Raw genomic sequence first — 20,802 nt, forward strand, 5'->3', positions numbered from 1 at the left:
CCAGTCCCCGCTCCGAGACTCATGGCCCCGACTCGCCCAGTCCCCGCTCCGAGTTTTCTCTCGGCCTGCAACCGCCTTAATAGTCAAGATTGGACTTTCCTGAGGTGCTAGTTTTAGGAACTTAGTTTGAACAAAAAAGGTTGGAAAACTATTCACAAACCATGACACTATCATGAAAAGGATAAATGTACTTTCCTGAGGTGCTAGTTTTAGGAAAACACTGTTAACCAATGCATTCTTGTGTTCTGTGCGATTTCAGCTTTCTCTCGGCCTGAAAACGCCTTAATAGTCAAGAAAGCACTAAAACTTAGTTTGAACAAAAAAGGTTGGAAAACTATTCACAAACCATGATACCATCATGAAAAGGATGAATGTACCTTCCTGAGGTGCTAGATTTAGAAAAACACTGTTAACTGTCACGGTGTGGTTCATTTCATGTTATATTTTGTAGTTTTCTGCCACTTGTGTCCCCGGCTAACTTCACTTCCTGCCTTGTCCCGTCATCCCCTGTGATCGTCTTAATAGTTTCCACCTGTGTCCAATCACCTGCACCTCCCTTGTGTATTTAAGCCGTGTGTCTCTTGTGTCACTTGTCGCGTCATTGTCTTTTGCCACGCATGTTCTTGTCTCCTGTTGTGGATCTCCGTAGGTTCATGCCTGTGTGTTTTTGCCCCTTGGCCTTTTGGATTTTGTATCTGGTGACTATTAAAGTCTTTTGTTTCGGAGAAGTCTGCATCTGAGTCCTGCCTTCCACCCCCACCCTGACAGAATGACGCGACCATGGGACTCAGCAGACCCGCTGCCAGACTACGGTCCGGACTACTTGGACGTAAGAAGTCCCTTCTGGCAGCGGAAAACGAATTTTGTTTTTGGTCCCAGGAGCTATCAGCTCGCCTGCCTCGAGCTCCGGGACCTCCTGAACCCTAAAAGGAGGAGCAAGCGGAAGAAGCGCTCTCCCGTTCCCGCTGGGCCGCCGCAGCGATCTACTGCTGCCCTGTTCCGTGTCCCCGAGCTGGAGCCGCCGCCGACTACTGCTGCCCTGTTCCGTGTCCCCGAGCTGGAGCCGCCGCCGACTACTGCTGCCCTGTTCCGTGTCCCCGAGCTGGAGCCGCCGCCGGCTACTGCTGACGTGTTCCGTGTCCCCGAGCTGGAGCCGCCGCTGACTACTGCGGAGGTGTTCCGTGTCCCTGAGCTACCGCCGACTACTGCTGACGTGTTCCGTGTCCCCTTGCTGGAGCCGCCGACGACTACCCCGGAGGTTTCCCGAGCCGCCGACGACTACCCCGGAGGTTTCCCGTGCCCCAGAGCCTGCAATTCCAGAGACTTTCCGGAGCCGGCCAAATGACCGTCCGCCGGGCCGACCACCGGAGGCTCCCCGGCAGTGTGCCTATCCGCCAGGCCGACCCCCAGAGGCTCCCCGGTCGCCTGGCCGCCCGCCGGGCCGCCCGCCAGAGTTTCCTGGGTGGTCCGACCATTGTCTCTGGTTTTCCTCCCCCCCCACCCCTTGTTTCGCTCTAGTGTGAGCCGCCTGGAAGTCGGCCCTTAAGGGGGGGGGGGTACTGTCACGGTGTGGTTCACTTCATGTTATATTTTGTAGTTTTCTGCCACTTGTGTCCCCGGGTAACTTCACTTCCTGCCTTGTCCCGTCATCCCCTGTGATCGTCTTAATAGTTTCCACCTGTGTCCAATCACCTGCACCTCCCTTGTGTATTTAAGCCGTGTGTCTCTTGTGTCTCTTGTGTCACTTGTCGCGTCATTGTCTTTTGCCACGCATGTTCTTGTCTCCTGTTGTGGATCTCCGTAGGTTCATGCCTGTGTGTTTTTGCCCCTTGGCCTTTTGGATTTTGTATCTGGTGACTATTAAAGTCTTTTGTTTCGGAGAAGTCTGCATCTGAGTCCTGCCTTCCACCCCCACCCTGACAGTTAACCAATGCATTCTTGTGTTCTATGCGTTTTAAGCCCTCTCTCGGCCTGAAAACGCCTTAATAGTCAAGAAAGCACCAAAACTTAGTTTGAACAAAAATGGTTGGTAAACTATTCACTAACCATGATACCATCATAAAACAGATAAATGTACTTTCCTGAGGTGCTAGTTTTAGCCTGCAAAAGCTTTAATAGTGAAGAAAGCTTAAAAACTTAGTTTCAACAATCCAGGTTGGAAAAATATTGAGAAATCATGATACCATCATTAAACAGATAATTGTACTTTGCTGAGTTTCTAGCTTGATGAAAACACCATGTTGTGCGTTTCTAAGCCTTGTTGTGGAATATTTCAATAAAAGCTTGGTAGAAGAGAATGATTTGTCTGATAAAACAGAGCCTTGATGAATGAGCAAAGTTGCAAAAAGTCGACCGTCCTCCCTTCTCAGGGCACAGCTGCAAACTAACATTCTGTATCATGCTGCGCTTTGCACATCAGGGTCAAATACAGGACACTTGAGACACGGCTTTAGCACAAAACAATGTTATAACATATTTTACCATTACATTCCACTCTTTTGATTATTCTTTAATCACACATAATATTGCAAAAAAATGTTTTTGTGAGACCAAGTCTCGTGTTGTTTAGCAAGCAAATGTAAAATATAGAACACCAGTAATGAACACAGAAACATAAGAAAATAAAAATGTCGAAACGAGTTCCTCCTGGCCTCGTGAGAGGGTTCCATGGGCGTTGTCGCTCCATGATAAGAGAAAACCACTCAGGTAGCTGACTACAGAATCACAGAAATATACTTAGATAATGAAACTGAAGCAAGCAATATTATGAATAAAACCGTGGAGACACAAACGACTACTGTGTCTATGTGGAGGGGTCCTGGCCGTGTTCTTCTTCTTGTGTTGGTCCGCAGGTACACGTTGGGATGTGGAGTCTGCCAACCTTCTTTCTTGTGAGGCATCCGCGTTGTAGACAGTCAACACAGATCACAATGCACTGTGTGTCTGTCGGTCAACTGCCCGTTGTGAACCCGTCCGTGGTCACTGCAACGGTGGTGTCGGTTGATTGACACTTGTTGTGGGGGTAGGATCGCCTGAGCCCACTGCTGGTACTGGATCTAGAACCTTCTTGCAATGGGATGCGTGGACCCAAGATGCCCTCTCAGCTACTTTGACAGCTGTTTGGGTGACAAGGAGGATCTGGAATGGTCCGTGCCAGCGTCGTGCTTTGCAGTTTTTTTTTCTGAAGTCTTTCACCACCACAAAGTCACCAGGTTTCAGTTTGTGGAGTGGTCCTTCAGCTGGTTTTGGGAGGGCGGCTGCAACCTATTGTCGTATGTTAGACAGAGCAGAAGAGAGTTGTGCACAATATGTTAACATTTCATGTTCGCATAATGCGGTTGAGTGGTGCCTTCGGTGCCTCGGTTCCTACGAGCGGAGGAAAACCAAACAATATCTCAAAAGGACTCAGGTTGCTTCGTGTTTGTTTTCTCATGCGCATGTACATCAACACTAGAGGCAGGGCTTTTGTCCAGGGCAGACCTGTGTCTGCACAGCATTTTGCCAATTTGGTTTTGAGTGTGCCATTTTCTCGTTCCACAGCCCCTCCACTGGCTGGATGGTATGCGCAGTGTGTTTTTAAATCAATACCCAGGTATGCGCTTAATTCTGTAATGGCCTGGTTGACAAAATGAGTACCATTGTCACTTGATATTTTAGAAGGAATGCCCCATCGAGGAATGATTTCAGAAATTAGGGCCTTGGCTACTGTTGTAGCGGTTTGTTTGCTTGATGGAAAAACCTCAACCCACTTGGAAAACATGTCTACCATCACTAGACAGTGTTTCTTACCTTCAGATGAAGATAACTCCACAAAATCCATCATAATGTGCTCAAACGGGCGGGTTGGTGGTGGGTGTGCAGCCTGGCTGGACACGCCCACGGGCCTGCCTACATTGTGAGTAGAACAGGTGACACATGCAGAACAAAATTTTTGTGCATATTCTGTGAATCCTTTTGTAAACCACATCTGCGGCACGTAACATTCCAACTTTTGACACATGGTCTAACCCATGAGTCAACTTAGCATAATGAGCAAAATAGTGTTTAGGTAAACACGGCTTGCCCTCGGGTCCAGTCCAGATACCGTTGGTGTAAACACAGCCAGACGTAGACCAAAGCCGTCTTTCATCAGGGGTAGAGAGTGACTGCATCGCTGTAACTGACTCCTCAGAGCACATGAGAGCATAGGTAGTGGGAAGCGGAAGCAGAGCAGCAGCTTTTGCAGCCAAGTCTGCTCGAGCATTTCCCTGTGATACATCATCCATATTGGACGTGTGGGCAGCACATTTACAGACAGCAATAGCTGTGGGTAGCAAGATGGATTCCAACAGTTCAGCAATGAGAGTGTGATGTAGGATGGGCTTACCGTCCGATTTAAGGAGGTTCCTGTGTTTCCACAGCACCCCAAAATCATGTACTACACCAAACGCATAGCGAGAGTCAGTGTGAACTGTGAATGTTTTACCCTTAGCCAGTTTACAGGCCTCGGTCAGAGCGATGAGCTCGGCTGCCTGGGCTGAGAGGTGACATGGCAGAGGACCTGAACACAGCACACCAGAGTCAGAAACAACAGCAAAACCAACACGATTTTCACTAGACTGAGGATCACGAGAGGCGGATCCATCCACATACATTACCATGTCACTGTTAGTTAGTGGAGTGTCCACTAGGTCAGGGCGAGGAGTGCACTGAGCTTGGAGCTCAGCCAAACAGTTGTGGCCCTCCCCATCCCCAGGAATAGGAAGTAATGATGCAGGGTTAAGGTTAGTACAACGTTTATAGTGACATTCGGCATGTCCAGGAGACATGTGTGGTAACGCAAATAGCAAGCCGCAGAGAGGTGAGATGATTTCTGTTCGAGGAGAATCAAAGAAACCGCGTGCGGAACGAGCAGAGTGAGTGGTGCGTAACCCACTATGTCACGTGAGGCTGTGAGCGCCTTTTCAGCCGCGGCAAAAGCGCGCGAAAAATTGTGGCAGTCCTGCGGCGACAGGGTCGACTTTTGCAGAGAAATACGCCACCGGGCGGAGTTTATCACCATGGGGTTGTAGCAGCACAGAAGTCATGCAGCCCTGTCTTTCATCTACTGTTTGAGTAAATGGCTTATTCGGATTCGGCAGGCTTATTCGGATTCGGCAGACCCTCTTCAGTCCAGATTATTTTGTTGTGTGCTGTAAGATTTTTCCCATGGATTAAGTTTGATAACGGTTGTTCCATTTGTGAGTAGTTTGGAATAAATGATCGACAGTATGAGCACATGCCCAAAAAGGACATCATCTGTTTTTTGGTGTTGGGGATCGGTATTGATACGATCACGAAGATTCTTTTTGGGGAGAGGGTTTTTCCTTCTCCAGATATGTCATGACCTTGGAAAGGCACATTTTGAGACACAAATTGTAATTTAGAAAGGCTGGCCTTGTGGCCTTTTTCGCTAAATGTTTGAGTAGTTTAAGCGTGTCTGTCTGACACTGTGTCTGATTTGGAGCTGCAATCAAACAGTCGTCAACATACTGCAGAAGTGCAGAGCCGGGAGAGAGCGTTAAGCTCTTAAGCAAGCAAATTGAATACAGGTGTGATAGCGTCAATGGCCTGGTGTCGCAGGGGATACTGGTGTTTGTGGGGGCGGAAGTCAGAACGTGGAGTGATGACGACCGGTTGGCAGTTGTTGATCAAGCCTACGTCATATTTGTGTGCCGCCCAGAGTGTCTGTGGAACAGAAGCAAGAGCGGGAGAAATTGACGTGGGAGTTGTTGAAAATGTTTCAACTTTGTCGTTGTGCTCATAAAACACATAGACAGATCGACAAGCTGGTGTGAGGAGTACACAGTGAGTTCTGTGAAACCCTGTAGAGGCGGAGCGCAGAACAAGCGGATCGATTGTCTCCTCCCAGTCAGTGAGAGATTCACACTGAGCCACAAATGGTCCCAAATCCCTCCATTGGTCAAGGCCTCCTTTAGACAGTGAGACATGGGGGTGTGAGCTGGGAACTTGAAACAGCTCTTTCTGTATGGGAGACAGAGAAATAGACACAGCAGATTTACAAGTTGACCAGTACAAAGTAGAACAGGCAATTGCATCATTGAGGGCCTCAAAAAATGTCTCTTCAAAAGAGTCGTCTGGACCCTCTGAGACATATGTTGTGCAATGCAGGTGTTCAGGGTTCATACGGTCTGCATGAGGAGAAACCCGAGCTTCACCAGCCTGGCTTAGCCTCCGAGCATCATCAATCGGGTTCCACCACTGATACACAAAAAGAGGATTAGAGGGAGCCTTTTGCACCATTTGGAGTGTGGCACTACGCCTAACTACTTTAAGGCCGTCTGGAGATGACGTCAAACAAATACCACATGTACACATCAAGTCTCTGCCCATCAGATTTATGGGACAGAGTGAAGAGAGTAAAAAAAAATGTTTTACTTTTATGTCAGGGTTTAGGTCAGTCTCGTCAGAGTGTACACTCGTCATAGGCCTATGACTCGTCATAGGCCTATGACGAGTGCACGTCATAGGCCTATGACGAGTGTACTGCATGAAAAGTGGGATTTTCGGCAGTATGCGGCACTGTAAATTGTCGTGGAATTTCAGGTTTGCGGCAATTTGCGGGCAACGCCGAAAACTGCCGGAAATTGTCAGAAATTGATGTGGGCCTCCCTTGGCAGTTGTCCCCCCATAACCCCCCTCCTCCTAATTCTAGGGGAGGCTTTGACATGTAAATGAAAATGCTGTGAGCTAAACAAATGCAAATCAGGGTTGCAGAGGGAGTTTTAGCCCAGGTGACATTTTTTTAAAAGGTAAGAAAATCTCTGGTACAAATAGATCAGGCTCAGCAGCCTAATTATAGACTCTTACATTTTAGCTTGAATTGATTAATTTAATTCAAATATGCTAGATTACGGTGTACGCCATTAGCAATGGCAAATGTTATGTAAAAAAGATACACAAAATAACTTCTTTAAAAAAGTAGTTTTAATCAAGGTAAAATGAACATTCCATGCAAACAACATTTGAATCAGCATGAGGGGTCTGCAGAGATCAGTCTCCTAGAGCTCAACTACAGTGCATAGTGGCAGGACTACAGTGACCTTTTCTTTGGTCTTACTTAAATGCACAGAGGATGTATTAACCACACATCTTCTAGCAATGCGCTCAACTGGCAGAAATGATGCTGTATGACGTATCTGTTCCCTGCAAGCCCCAAACTTCTATTGGCTTTCCATAAAAATGTCTGTCCGGTGGGGATGAAGCCAGGAAACGTGTGCAAGAACATGTTTAAATGCCGTACCCTTTGACACAACATTGACAACTATAAACTGCTTTATAATGGCTGGTCGTAGTTCTGCTAGAGGGTCAAGGACGGGTTCCTCAAAACTGTTAAGTGTTTCCACACCACTTAGCATAAACATATGCTGACCTTTCTGCTCTGCATCTATCGATTGAGTAAGTTACATTCATATATGTTACCCGTTTACATGTCACGGCAAAACATTCAACCTCAGTGACACAAGGGTACATGTGATGATACATTGTCAACATTGCATGTCTGTCAGACTCAAGAGTGTCTGGTGGAATGGAGAAAGAGGCACCACTGTACAGTTTTCTAGGGAAAGTCGTTCTGCTGACACCAAAACACTGCTTTACATAAAGTATATCAGCTGTTTCATTGCACGACAAAGTCCCAACCAATTGTCTTCCTAAAATACTGGTCCTTCCGTATAACAATAACCTCGCATGTGATTGGAGGACCCTTAGACTCCTCGTCCAATCACGTGTGAGGTCATAGGCATGACTGATAAAGCAGTACATGCAAGACGAGCATACAAACAGACACGTGTGTTACTATATTCAGAAGAACTGTATCTCCAGTTCCTTTGTTTGGTTTTTGCTGCTTCGTGAATAATGGCGGGACGACGTCTCGCGTTCAACTCGCCTCCAACTCCTCTCCGCGGTCACCAACTTTCGGCCAGTCCGCAGACAGACGGGAAGAAGCTGCTGAATGCTCTCCGTGGATCGTCTCGTCAACTCCAACAACAAACTGCCGATATTAACGAGCGGTTCGCTCCACTGGAGCGTTCGGGACTCTGCGGGTTTCTGTCCATGGAGGAGAGGAACCGACTCAAAGAAGAGGAGACGGGCGCACAATCCCAAGATAGCGGTAAGAATACGTTCGATGACTGCAAGCTAAGCTAAAAGTAGCGTAGCCTCAAGCTAAGCTAAGAGTAGCCTAGTAGCCTTACAAGTGAGCAGAAACAGCTTTATTAAAGTGTGTTTTCTTTGCCGTGTCGTTTACAGGAAGCGGTGCGCCGTCTTCACAACTCCGAGACGAACTACAGGCGCTACGAACCGGAGCAAGGGTCAGATTTAAAGAATATGCTTTCATTCTGCGGTATAAGGAAATATACACGTATAGATACCGATCTTAACTGTACATTTTGTTTTCACAGACTAATCTCTCCTCATAATGAGGCGGTGACCTCGTATTTGCTCCGGGAAAAGTCCAGATTTAGACGACGTCATTGTGTGTAAGTGACACTGTTTACTGTTTCTCCTTCCTTGTTAAATGTTACTGTGACTTGCGTTTGATTTTTTTTGTATTCATACCACACTCATTTAATTGTTCCAGCTCCCTGTGAGACATATTTTGAGACGGGACGCAGGAGCTTCAGGTTCAGGCGGAACACTCACTGCGGGCGGAAGCTGCGAAGGATTCAGCGCGGAGTCGAGCGAGAAGAAAGCGGGTCAGAGTTTATTTGCTGACTTTTTTTCAGGTGCATTGATCGATGTGTTGTGTCCGTACCCATCGCATCGTACTGATTCATTGTTGTTTTTACAGCTGCTGGAAACGAGACAAAGAGTGCTGGCTGATGACGAGGTGGAACTCCGCCACCGTAGAGCTCACGTCGGACGGAGGGGACGGCGTTGTTGGCGGGGTCTCGGGGTGGATTGTACGGTCGCCACACGCACACACGAGCCGCCTGCACAATAGACCTGCCTCGGAAAACACTGCGCCAGTGACGGTCTACAACCCCGAGGAGGCAAACGGACAGTTTACTGAGCTGTAGTTTTTAAACCGCCGTTACCCAAGTGTGGGCAGATCCTCACTTTGTATGTAGTTGTTGTTTGTGTGTTGTTAATAAAGCTTTCTTTGCATAAACATGTGGCAAATGTTCATTTTCTCTATAAATTAATTGATGTCCTGGTTGGTATCCTAATAATAGTGTAGTAGCCTACATAGGATAACCATGAAATGAATATACAGCACAATATGAATATATAAATAAAATGAGGCGGGTGACCAATAGCGACAGATCTGCCAACCAATCACGAGTGATTGAAAGTTGTGGTTTCATCCAATCATGAACAAGGAAACTCAAGCCTGGTCTGCCCACGTGTGGTTTTGCTGCCAATCACGAGTGATTGTATTTGTTAGTACGTTGTGGTTTCATCCAATAAGGAGTAAGGATATTCAAGCCGGCTCGGCCACCCGCGGCTTCGCTGCGTTCATATGCTAATTCGGGCCATTCGCACCTCCGCCAGCTCTCCGCCTACGTCATGGTTCGTTTCCGACAATTTGTGGCACAGACAAACGCGATGTGCGCGGTTTGCAAATTGTCGGAAATTGTCGGAAATTAGGGAGATTTCCGGGCGTTTACGGGGACGAAAATCTCACTTTTCATGCAGTGAGGTGCAGTACATTTTTCTGTCACAGTCAAACCTGAAGCCCTTTGAGAATATACATACCGCCCACTCATTTTTTGATTTGGAAAATGTTTTTCTTGAATTACTGAATGAGTAGTCTACTAAAAACGTCAATTCTTTCCCTTCCACAATTACTCTTGTAGTTGGCATATCTTTGTATGCATCTGATGAAAACATAGCATACGTGAGTGGTGGTGGTGTGGATGTATTCTGTTGCTGTTGCTCTAAGTGAGAAATGATGCTGAGCAAAACAGCATGTTGTTCTGCAGTGTGCGTGCGAGGAAGCAGGTCTTCATTGCAGCATTCACTGCATGAAAAGTGAGATTTTCAATCTTTCTTCTTGCTCGACTCCGCGCTGAATCCTTCGCAGCTTCCGCCCGCAATGAGTGTTCCGGCTGGAAAACCTGAAGCTCCTACGTCCCGTCTCAAAATACGTCTCATTGTGTGTGCATGTGCATGTGGGTGTGTGTGCGAGGAAGCAGGTCGTCGTTGCAGCATTGTGTGTGTGTGTGTGTGTGTGTGTGTGTGTGTGTGTGTGTGTGTGTGTGTGGGGTGTTTCACTTCCCTGTTTTGGAGAGGCAGCAGTAGTCATCCCTTCACACATGCAATCTCCATCATTTGTTTTCTCTCCCTGCATTCACATTCCATTTCCCAATGTGCCAGACATGTCTGGTTTTTCTCTATTATTTCCAAGTCTTTAACTTTGATCTTTTTACCACTTTTCAATTTTGTTAACCTTGCTTCCAAATCCCCTCTTAACATTTTAAGTTTAGCGGCACTCAACGAGCCGTTTTCTGGAAACCCAAACTCTTTTGTCTAGTATGGGAGACACTCTGTAGCCTACATGTTTTCCCGTATTTCTGCTGCATCATTGCCACAATCGGACCCGACGTTCCGTGTGTTTTGCGGACTGGCCACCTATCTTTTACTGGTGTGGACCCTACCGGTTTACTTATTACAATACAGTCGTCACCGTAAGGCTTAGTTTCTTTACTCAAGGAAAAACTTGCAAAAACCCCACTCAAAACTCACGCTTCGATTTTGCCACGATCTTATTCTAAAGGTAATTCAGTAGAACTCACGTTTGGTTAACAATAACAGTGATATCGTTTTACCTGCTTCAGCATAAAATTCACGTATAGGCTATTTCCAAGATCTTATTCCACAGGTGGAATTCACGTTTGGTCAATAGCAACGGTCTTATTTTACCCGGGTAGTCAAGCGATCTGCGTTACGATCTCGGAGAATTTGTTCCGAGTGAAATCTTTACCGTAAGCAATCCTGTCTTCTACTTGTAGTCTAGCGATGTTACGATCTCAGAGAATTTGTTCCGAGTGAAATCTCTATCGTACACAATCTACCTTCGCATAAAATGATGCATTAGAAATATCCCGGAATCATGTACTCAAAAAAATATAAAAAAATTATTATAAGAAAAAAACACCCAAAATGTTAAAAAATAATTGTATTCCCCAGACTATAACAACCACTTGATCAGTCATCCGTTTTCGTTATGTTCAACTCTTACTGTTACTTTATAATTGGAATTTCAACTTCTTACCCGAGTTTGTAGAAATTAATTCTTTCAATCAGGACTCCTCTGGTTTCCGCCGGTCCTTTCTCTCTTGTCTAAGGAGGTATGAGGCAGGATCATCAGCTGGTGATCCTGGAAAAGGCCGTTATCTCTGGACGGTCCCCTGGAGCCTGACGGACGGTGAGTGAATCCTGTTCGTGACGCCAAATTGTTGTGGAATATTTCAATAAAAGCTCGGTAGAAGAGAATGATTTGTCTGATAAAACAGTCTTGATGAATGATCAAAGTTGCAAAAAGTCCATTTATTGCTTGCAAGCAGTAGGTCAAATACACAGGCACGTATCACGGTGCTCTCTGGAAATGGCGTCTCCGAGCATTAAAGACGCTGAGTTTTTATACACATGTGGAGGACATTCTCCGTGCCAGTTACGAGAAGCTGCAAAGCAGGTTGAGATAAGAACCCAGGTGAAGCTGAGGGTAGCACACACACACAAGATCCTCCTCAGTGGCCGGTGGAAATCATAATTAATTGACATAAAAGTAAAACTTGGATCCGGAACTTTCGTACCGAATAAGATATGAACCAAGGCCATTTGGGCATTCTCTCATTCTGCAAAAACTTTAAAAGAGAAGGAAAGGTACACTGTGAACAAGTGAATTCTTCAATGCTATACAATTTGGGAATTCTCTTTCTGCAAAAGCATTAAAATTGAGGGAAAGGTAAAACACTTTGTTTGAATAAATCACTTTGAAACTATTCAGATATCATACCATTATCAAACTATGAATTTTACATTCCTGAGGTAATAGTTTGATGCATACATTACATTACATGTCATTAGTTGCCAGTCAGTAGTTGCAGTAGTCCAGGCGGGAGATGAAAAGATTGAAAAGAAGACACTGAGAACAAGTGCATTCTTCCATGCTCTACGTTTTGGGCATTCTCTCAATCTGCAAAAGCTTTAAGAAGTGAGGAAAAAGTAAGACGCTTTGTTTGTAGAAATTAGGTTGAAAACTCTTCTGATATAATGACACCATCATGAAACTATTCATTTTACATTCCTGAGGTAATAGTTTGATGCATACACTGTGAACAAGTGCATTCTTCCATGCTGTACGTTTCGGGCATTCTCTCATTCTGCAAAAGCTTTAAATGTGAGGAGAAGTTAACACATTTTGTTTGAATAAATCAGGGTGAAAACTAGTCTGATATAATGACACCATCATGAAACTGACTCATATATTCCTGAGGTAATAGTTTGATGCATTTACTGTGAACTAGTGCATTCCTCCATGCTGTATGTTTTGGGCATTCTCTCATTCTGCAAAAAACTTAACTTTAAAGAGAAGGAAAGGTACACTGTGAACAAGTGAATTCTTCAATGCTATACGTTTTGGGCATTCTCTTTCTGCAAAAGCATTAAAATTGAGGGAAAGGTAAAACACTTTGTTTGAATAAATCAGAAACTATTCAGATACCGTCCTCATTTCACTCTGTGGTTTGGTTTATTACTTTTCACTATATTAGTGCTACTGCAGGCTTAAATGGGTATGCATCCCTTTCATCCAAAAGGTCATACCTAAAGAATGGAGTACAAGTAACAACCGTATTAACATTCTCATTCTGCAAAAACCTTAAAAGAGAAGGAAAGGTACACTGTGAACAAGTGCATTCTTCCATGCTCTACGTTTTGGGCATTCTCTCAATCTGCAAAAGCTTTAAGAAGTGAGGAAAAGGTAAGACGCTTTGTTTGTAGAAATTAGGTTGAAAACTCTTCTGATATAATGACACCATCATGAAACTATTCATTTTACATTCCTGAGGTAATAGATTGATGCGTACACTGTGAACAAGTGCATTCTTCCATGCTGTACGTTTCGGGCATTCTCTCATTCTGCAAAAGCTTTAAAAGTGAGGAAAAGGCAAAAAACTTTATTTGAACAAATCAGAAACTATTCAGATACCATCCTCATTTCACTCTGTGGTTTGGTTTATTACTTTTCACTATATTAGTGCTACTGCAGGCTTAAATGTGTATGCATCCCTTTCATCCAAAAGGTCATACCTAAAGAATGGAGTACAAGTAACAACCATATTAACAAAACAAATAACAGATTAACACAATCAACATCAGCATAGAGAAAATACCATACTTTCAGCCTGCACTGTTGAAAACTATTTGTTAATGGTTTACAAAAAGGCTAAACATGAAACCATTTAGATGATTCAGTTTGTAAACTTAAAAAGGACTTGTTTTGGGGGGAGAGGAAATAGTGTAGTCTGTAGTGTTTTACAGGTCAGTTATATTAACAGCATCTCATCACGCAGAATCAGTTTTAGTGGAGGCTCCTGGAAAGAGAGAGAAATTAAATAAATCCACACACAGGATGGAGTCAAACCGCAGACGGGAAAAACATTTAAAACAACTATTTTCTATGGTTTTATTTTAGTAGTGGGCGACATACCCGAGTCTGAACGGTGGTACTTTTCCACATCGGCAGTGTTGTGTCCAGTCCTAAAAAAACAAATAAAAAAAAAACATCTGCATCTCCCTATTGCTGGGGTAAAAAAAAAAGATACCTTCATGGAGGCAGATTATCACCAGAGAATGAGAGGTGCCAACTGCAAATCACTTCTCAAAACAGGTTGGAGATAAAGTTAATATTAAAAACAGGTTTTTGTGTAAGTATGTTTGAAATAAAAATCTCTAAAGCAGAAGGACTTAAAGAGTGTTTCCTTTTTTATTGTGAAAACCAACAATCACATAGTGAGTAGAAGAAATCCTTTCTCTGGCTTGAATTTCAGGTACAATCAATCAAATGAATCACACACAACTGCAAAGAAATGACTATTTGATTTCAAATAAAATACAATTAGAGTTACCTCAAATTGGGGCAGGACATTTAAAACATTAACTCCACTGACAGTAAGATGCAACAGAGACACAGTCCAGTTTTAAAAGTAAGTCCTGATCTATTATTCTGTGACCGAAATGCTGTTCAATCACATTAGTTTTGCAGTTTTTAGTAGGCTGGCAGGTTTCTACAGTAGTAAAAGAGTGAAACAGTTGTGAATCCAAATATTTACAGTAATGTTGTGCACTTAAAAGATCTTTCTCCAGACTGTCCTCTGGATAATCTTTTAGTTTTTCTAAAACATCACAAAAGAAAGAAAAAAATCCCAATGCTTTCTTGCTAAGGAATGAATTAACAGTGTTTAATTTAAAAAAAGAAAAAGCATACAAAGGTTGGTCTGGATGTCAACCCGGCATTTCTGCTGGCAATTAAAAGTGTGAAAACAACATTATCAAGAAAAAGCGCATTAAGATAAAAACATAAAATTGTTCACGTTTTAGTTAGCTATTTAAAAAAAGAAAGAACAAAAATGAGAATAGGCCTGTCCCCTCGCCCCAAGAAGCATCTTATAAACAAAAATATATCACCCCATTGTGTGATTCTCAACTTCTCACTAGATAAAATTAAAACTTTTTTTACAGTGCTTTATCATTATATATCTTTGAAAGACCTCAACAAGAGGAAGAACAATTTTAAGTAAAAAATGTCTCTCCTATCGCAACGATATAGCTACATCAGAAAAAGGTGAACGGTCCAGTTATTAAACGATTACAACAAAAATAAAAAAGGGGAAGGGGGGTGTCAGACAACACAAACGGGAGGAAACGAACCGAGGAGAGGCCGCCGGCAGGGGGGGTCGGGGCGCTGGGAGGTGAAAGAAAGGGGGCGGGGTGTCTACTGCTTGGTGTTGAGCTCGTTCTCCAGCTCCATGAGTTTGCGTGAAGCCTTGACCTTGTTGGAAACCTCCTTCCCCTGCGAGAAGAGGCGCTGGCGCTCCTTGAAGGTCATACTCTCGGGATTGCCGCCGGGGATCGAGTTCTCCTGCTCCTGACTGCACGGAAGTTTCCCACGGGAAAGCAAATATAAGCATCGCATTCTCTTGTTATGCCACGTTATGCAGATTCATCCACCATGAAAGCGAATGAAAAGTCGCACGTCGGGGCGCTCACATTTAATGAGCTACGCACTAAAACAGAACAAACAGGATTTTGTATGGAAAGCAGAAAAGTCCAGTTCATTGAGATTATGTTTTTTTCTTTTTGCTGAGAGGGATCCCATTGTGAAAATGATCAGATTTCTGGTCCACCAAAGAAAGATAGCACAAACCTAGAGCTGGCATTTAGGTTTAGTTTGCTTAAATGTGTATGCAAACTTCTTCTCAGAACTCGCGCTGTGCTCTAATGTTGGCGGTAAGTTTGCGTAGTACAGGAAGTTGGTAATTGTATCGGACAACATTTTTAAAGTAACCCTGACTTTAAGTCCCTGATTATACGCATACTTTTAGTATTGCAGTAGAACGCGTCCCATCCACCACTATTAATTAATAGTTGAATAGTTAATTCAACAGTCACAGCACAACAAACAGGCAACTTAACGTTTGATACAAGACAGAGCGCCCTTTATGTGGATGAACAGAGGTTGTGGCGACACATGGTCATTTCCACACGCTCTTGGAATTTTGTTTTTGCTGCTGCAATACACTAGCTCTTCAAATCAGGAACCAGCGAAACGATCGAGGATCTCACCTTTTCGGCCATTTGTCGCGTGGGTCGTTGTAGACTTCTCCCGATCCTACAACTCCTGCCGAGTTTCCAGTGTACGAGTTAAACCCTGTCCGAGGTTCAGCAGACAGACAGATCGTTAATTTTGCGCCTGTTGCCTGAACACATCAGAGACGGAAGCTGCTGGATGTGGAGATCTCTGCTAGGTGTCTCCCACTTACTCCTATGGTTTTAGTTACAGGCGTTTGTGCCTTTCAATCATCATACAAAAAAAAATACTTTTTATTTCCCCGTTAGTGTTGCACGTCTGAGAGTCTCCAGAAACCAACAGCTTCTTCAGTCGTCATCACTTCATTTCCCACAGACCAGCCTAAGCAGAAGGAAGAAAGAAGGAACTGGTTCTGCAGGAGCATTAAAGGAAGAAAACTATTCTCATTAAAGAAGAGAAAAGAGCGTTAAAGGGCCATTCCAAAGCAGCAAAAATGGTCTGTGGACGAGTCGATGGGATCGGAGGCCAAGGTCACCGTCACACATGTCTGACTGCTGATGTCCTGAATCATCTAAAGACAACTGGGTTCATTCTATCAGTGTTTATTTCCTAGTGTTTTATTCAACCTTTAGAGCATATTGAATGAATCAAAGCCATTACATCTATCAGTTACGGTAGGATTCAAGGAATATTTGGATTGAAGTTATGAAGAAAAAGCTCATAACTTGTCTGAAGTCTGTTGTTCAAACTAAGCAGGGGTTGAATCCGACCAGGTGACTGCTGGTATTGACCCAGGAACGACCCACAACCTCAGACAATAAACATTTCAACTCTTATCACGAGTTCAGATGCATGTTGGCTATGGTGTTTCAGATGAAAGGCTGAGCTCAGATGCAGACAGTGACAGGGTGCGAGCCCAGACCCATTCACCCAACTGGCAGCTCCCAAGCACTTTACTTAAGCAGGGGGAGGTCTGCAGTGCAGTTTGAGACGGGATCATGTCCGGTCCCACTTCAGAATGTCTTTGATTCTGGTTCAGTTACTTTGGAGGTTGTCTAACAAAACGTACCGCTTTTTTTTCTCTCTTCCAGCACGAAATTTGAAGACAAAGTTTGAAAGTACTACTCCTTTTGTCTCCAGTTTGTGGCCCTTGTGAGCAATACTGGCAGCTGTATGATTTCCTGCATGGAAACAAAGGCCCTTCTGGAGGAGCAGTTTTAATTCTGTTGAAGTCAGAGCTTCGAGAGCTGCCAGCTCAAATCACAATCATTTCAATACATTTTGGAGATCTGCACGTCAGGGAAGCCGGAGACTCAAGTGCCGTTGGGTCACCTGAACCTGCCGCAATGCCCCTCGGTGGACGTGATACGGTTGAGTAAAGCTGCAGCGTTAGAAAGCAGAGACTTGGACTGACAGGCGAAACGAAGGACAAGCTGGGCCAGCTAAGACAGCTGAAACAGGCAGACGACAAAGCACGTACAAGGACTCAGGATATCGGAACAGCAGATTAACAGACACAGTTGGTGAAAGGAAGCAAACACACAAGTAGAGAATTTAAACAGCCTGGTGGAAGCTACGCACAGGCAGGAAAAGCAATAGACATGAAGCCGGTTTCTGGGGTGAGCTGCTGGCAGCCAGAGTGCAGTGTTGTGTGTTTATGTTGCGTGTGTGTGTGTGTTTGTAGGGGGGGGGGGTGGGGGGGACATGCATGTTATTGTACTTCTGAGGGGGGGGGGGGTAGGCAGGTACGGGGAATTAGTAAAATGTGGGGGGGGCATGGGGGGGTGTTGTTGTTCCCTGGACCTCAGCTGGTGATAACATTCAGGCTGTGGAGCTCCATTTGTCTGTGGATGCTCAAATACCTTCACTGAGTCGTATCAACTTGTAATGTCAGCACCTTACTGACATTCAGGAACGTTTTGTTTTCTTGAAAGAAACTAATAGGTCTCAATTGTTAAGCAATGTGTAAACAGAAGAAGGAGCTGATTTGATATATGATGCATATATGATGAATAAAAGCTTAATGTTCTCTATTGTTTTTTTGATTTTACTGATGGTCCCTTCTGTGATTCATTACCTCGTTGGCGTAAACTTAAAAATAATACAACAATGCCAGTACACACTGACATTCTTTCAGATAAAATAATTCAGACGGCTGCCAACGGACTGCGGGTCGACCCCTCCACCCTCACTGTCAACAATGAGGCCTGCAATGAAAGCTATCTGGGAATATCATTCGACAAAGAGGAACCAAGTAAATAGGATATTTGGTATTTGATCTGAAGACTGCTGAAGACAAATTCTTTTAGAGGGCACCGTGCATGACCTCAAAAATCTTGAATATAGTTCTGATAACTGCCACTAGGAGGCGCTGCAGTTTGAACAGAGTGAGTTACACAAAAACTCAGTTTAATGGATTTAGATTTTTTATAAAAACAGCCACAGACAAAGAAGATGTCTCAACACACTGTTGTGTGTGTGTGTGCATTTAGTCATGTTAATAAAAAAAGAGCGGGCTCTTTTTTTTAAAGTGATTAATGGGTTGTGTGAAGCCAATGGCGGGTCTCCTTCCCTTTAAAGCCAACACCGCGAAGCAGAGCCCCGGGGCAGGAAGGGGGCGGGCCAGTGGACTGCCGGTTGGCTCCGCCCCTCGTCCCAAGCAGCGACAAACCAGACACACAGGAGACGGCGAGCGACAACAACAACAGTACTATATGATTGGCTTTGACGGGTCCCAATCTGCATCAAAGAGTGGTGGCGTGATTATCGATTGCTTTTTTTGTTCGCTAGTGCTGATTGGGGGTGGCTGGTGGGGAGGAACATATGGAGGGGAAAATAAATTACTGGGGGACAGAAGGTGTTCAACAGAAGAAAAAAAATACAATCTGATTTGTTCGGAGTGAGTGATGGAAAATTTCAACACATATGTATATATATTATATATAAAAATGAACGAACAAAGTAATAAACGGAGGGGACTGATTGACGACGAAAAAAAATTGAACAAACACGTAAAAGGAGGAAAAAGTAGACGGTGGAAATGAAAAAAGGCAGAACTGCCCTCTACAGGAAGGGGAAAACAAATTAAGACAAAGTAGAACTAAACTATGAAGGAGTGGGTAGTAAACGAAGAGATGAGTGAATGAGAGGGAGGTGCGGGAGCCGCGCAGGGCGCCGTGGCGAGCCGGACTCCTCTCTCTGCTCTCTGGGTCTACCTTTAAAGCCTCCCGGGGGAACGGAGCTGGGTTTGGCAGGAAGGGGGGGGCCTGTACTGTTGGAGTTGTATGGCGGCTGGAACGAGCCAGACAGGAAGATGCCGTCAGAAAGAGGGCGGGGCTTGCGCGCAGTGGGCGGCGGCTGAGGCCTGCAGGGATTGGGGGAGGCGGAGGCCGGGAGGTCGCCGTACGACTTCCGGGTCGCCGACAGCTTCACCTGACCTGATTGGTGGCCGCCGCCACTGCCTGCCATTGTGGCTTCCTCCTCGTCTTCCTCGTCGCCCGCGTAGGAGACAAACTTGGCGGTGTAGAGCGTGTCGGGGGAGGCAACCTGGGTTTTGAGGTAGGAGGTGTTTCTCTGTGGTGGGGGCGGGGGGGTGTTAGTAGGGTTGTTGGGGGTGGGGGGTTGGTAGTCCCGGGGCAGCGGTGGCCGATACAGACCGGCCGGCTCGTCAGGCGTCAGCAGCTTTCTCTCGGCCTCCTCATGCTGCCGGCGCCGCTCGGCCTCCAGGCGAGTGTAGTACACCTCCTCCTGTCTCCTCTGGGGGAGGGACAACCTGTTAGTAAGCTCCACTCTCATTGGCTCTCACCGCAGTGTAGGACAATCACTGACTGATCAGCTACAGCTGGGGGAATATTCCAACTAGTCAGAAAGCACCGCTACCCTGCTTTGACCTCCAGTAAAACCACGTCCGTCTCCCACCCGGGTTCACGTGGGCCAAACCGCAGCCGCTCTACTGGGCTGCCATCCAGAACACCAAGTCCTCCAGGGCCACACAACTGACCCATAGCGGTCCTAGATCAGGGGCCTCATTTATCAAATGGTAACACTTTCAATCACAAAGCTTTTTTACCATGCATCTTGTGTGCACTGTCCACTTTGCTGCCGCGATCCTGTGAATTTCCCCATTGTGGGAGTAATAAAGGAATAACTGATCTCAAAGGAATTTCCAGCTGGTTTTGTCAAACTTTGGAGGAACCTTTTCCTGTCATTGGTATGGCAGAGCTTTAAATATGAATTTCAATCAATATACAAGGTTACATTATTAGTTACAGGAGATTCAGGCTAGTCAGGAATCAACTGCATTTGCTGTATTGGCAATATTTTAGAGTTATTCAGGGCTGGGTTTCTCTAATAACAGTCTAATCGGATGACCGCTTATTTGAAAGAAAACGTGAATAGGTTTTAATCAATTTGAGCTGTATAAAAATCACTACAGAGGTTTGAGCCTCTGACAAAAAAAACACAAATTGCTTACAGGTGTCATTTAAAAAATGTTATCAGCTTGTTTAAGAGAATTTATAAATGTTGCCCCTGAACTGCATTTGACCGAACTGGTTTGCCGATTAGATCTGGACTCAACAGTGGGGACGGTACTGTGAATAAGTCCAGGTATCTATCATTACATCCCAGGAAAAGTCTAAAATATACATAGCAGATATTTTCATCAGACTATGAATCTACTCTGACAACTCAACCGATGTGACATGGAACTTGAAGAAGAACCCGTCTCAACTGGTCCATAATAGCTCAAAGCTGGATCTCCCATTTGGCTGTTTGGGGACCACCCTGTCTACCGCCATCTCCCGTTTACATCAACACTGCTCCAGAGTCCGCATCTGTCCGCATATGCCTGTGTATCCTAAATGTACACTGCTGGATTGTGGGTAGGTTTTTTGATTTGGGCCCACCCTGTCTCCACTGGCCTGTGATGATGTTACAGATAAATCTTCGCTGGAGGAATGTGTTTAGGTTTCTGGGTTTGGAGCTTCACCAGCCACTCCGGGTCA

The 20,802-nt window shown here is 45.0% G+C and overlaps 2 protein-coding genes and 1 long non-coding RNA gene across 46 annotated transcripts in view; 1 reads left to right on the plus strand and 2 right to left on the minus strand.

The window, feature by feature from the left end:
* The first annotated feature begins 7,767 nt into the window (after nt 1-7,767).
* Nucleotides 7,768-9,151, plus strand: LOC144389341 (uncharacterized). Its single transcript, XM_078093003.1, has 5 exons — nt 7,768-8,152; nt 8,290-8,351; nt 8,442-8,519; nt 8,621-8,735; nt 8,831-9,151. Exons 1-3 carry the CDS (start codon nt 7,897-7,899, stop codon nt 8,457-8,459), a joined length of 336 nt encoding a protein of 111 aa, XP_077949129.1. The 5' UTR covers nt 7,768-7,896; the 3' UTR covers nt 8,460-8,519; nt 8,621-8,735; nt 8,831-9,151.
* Nucleotides 9,152-13,199: 4,048 nt separating this feature from the next.
* LOC144389342 (uncharacterized) lies at nt 13,200-13,820 on the minus strand. Its single transcript, XR_013453328.1, has 2 exons — nt 13,697-13,820; nt 13,200-13,580 (listed from the first exon to the last, which is right to left on the minus strand). It is a non-coding gene; the product is annotated as an uncharacterized LOC144389342 (long non-coding RNA).
* Nucleotides 13,821-13,953: 133 nt separating this feature from the next.
* The window catches only part of afdna (afadin, adherens junction formation factor a), a 91,027-nt gene continuing 84,178 nt past the window's right edge, over nt 13,954-20,802 (minus strand). For 22 of the 44 annotated variants that reach the window (XM_078092985.1, XM_078092983.1, XM_078092984.1 and 19 more), the window contains 3 exons: nt 19,012-19,552; nt 15,832-15,916; nt 13,954-15,137 (listed from right to left, as the gene is read on the minus strand). In XM_078092985.1, the coding sequence (XP_077949111.1) occupies nt 14,981-15,137; nt 15,832-15,916; nt 19,012-19,552 (783 nt within the window). In that variant the 3' untranslated portion in view covers nt 13,954-14,980. The remainder of the gene's footprint in view (nt 15,138-15,831; nt 15,917-19,011; nt 19,553-20,802) is intronic. The other 22 variants (XM_078092999.1, XM_078092998.1, XM_078092997.1 and 19 more) reach the window with 5 other exon arrangements.

This window comes from Gasterosteus aculeatus, chromosome 18, assembly GCF_964276395.1.
Source record: "Gasterosteus aculeatus chromosome 18, fGasAcu3.hap1.1, whole genome shotgun sequence".
In the NCBI taxonomy this organism is placed as follows: Eukaryota; Metazoa; Chordata; class Actinopteri; order Perciformes; family Gasterosteidae; genus Gasterosteus; species Gasterosteus aculeatus.

Coding starts and splice junctions, on each gene's coding strand:
- LOC144389341 (XM_078093003.1), top strand. CDS start 7,897: ATGGCGGGACGACGTCTCGCGTTCAACTCGCCTCCAACTCCTCTCCGC. Junction 8,153..8,289: donor CGCACAATCCCAAGATAGCG/GTAAGAATACGT, acceptor TGTCGTTTACAG/GAAGCGGTGCGCCGTCTTCA.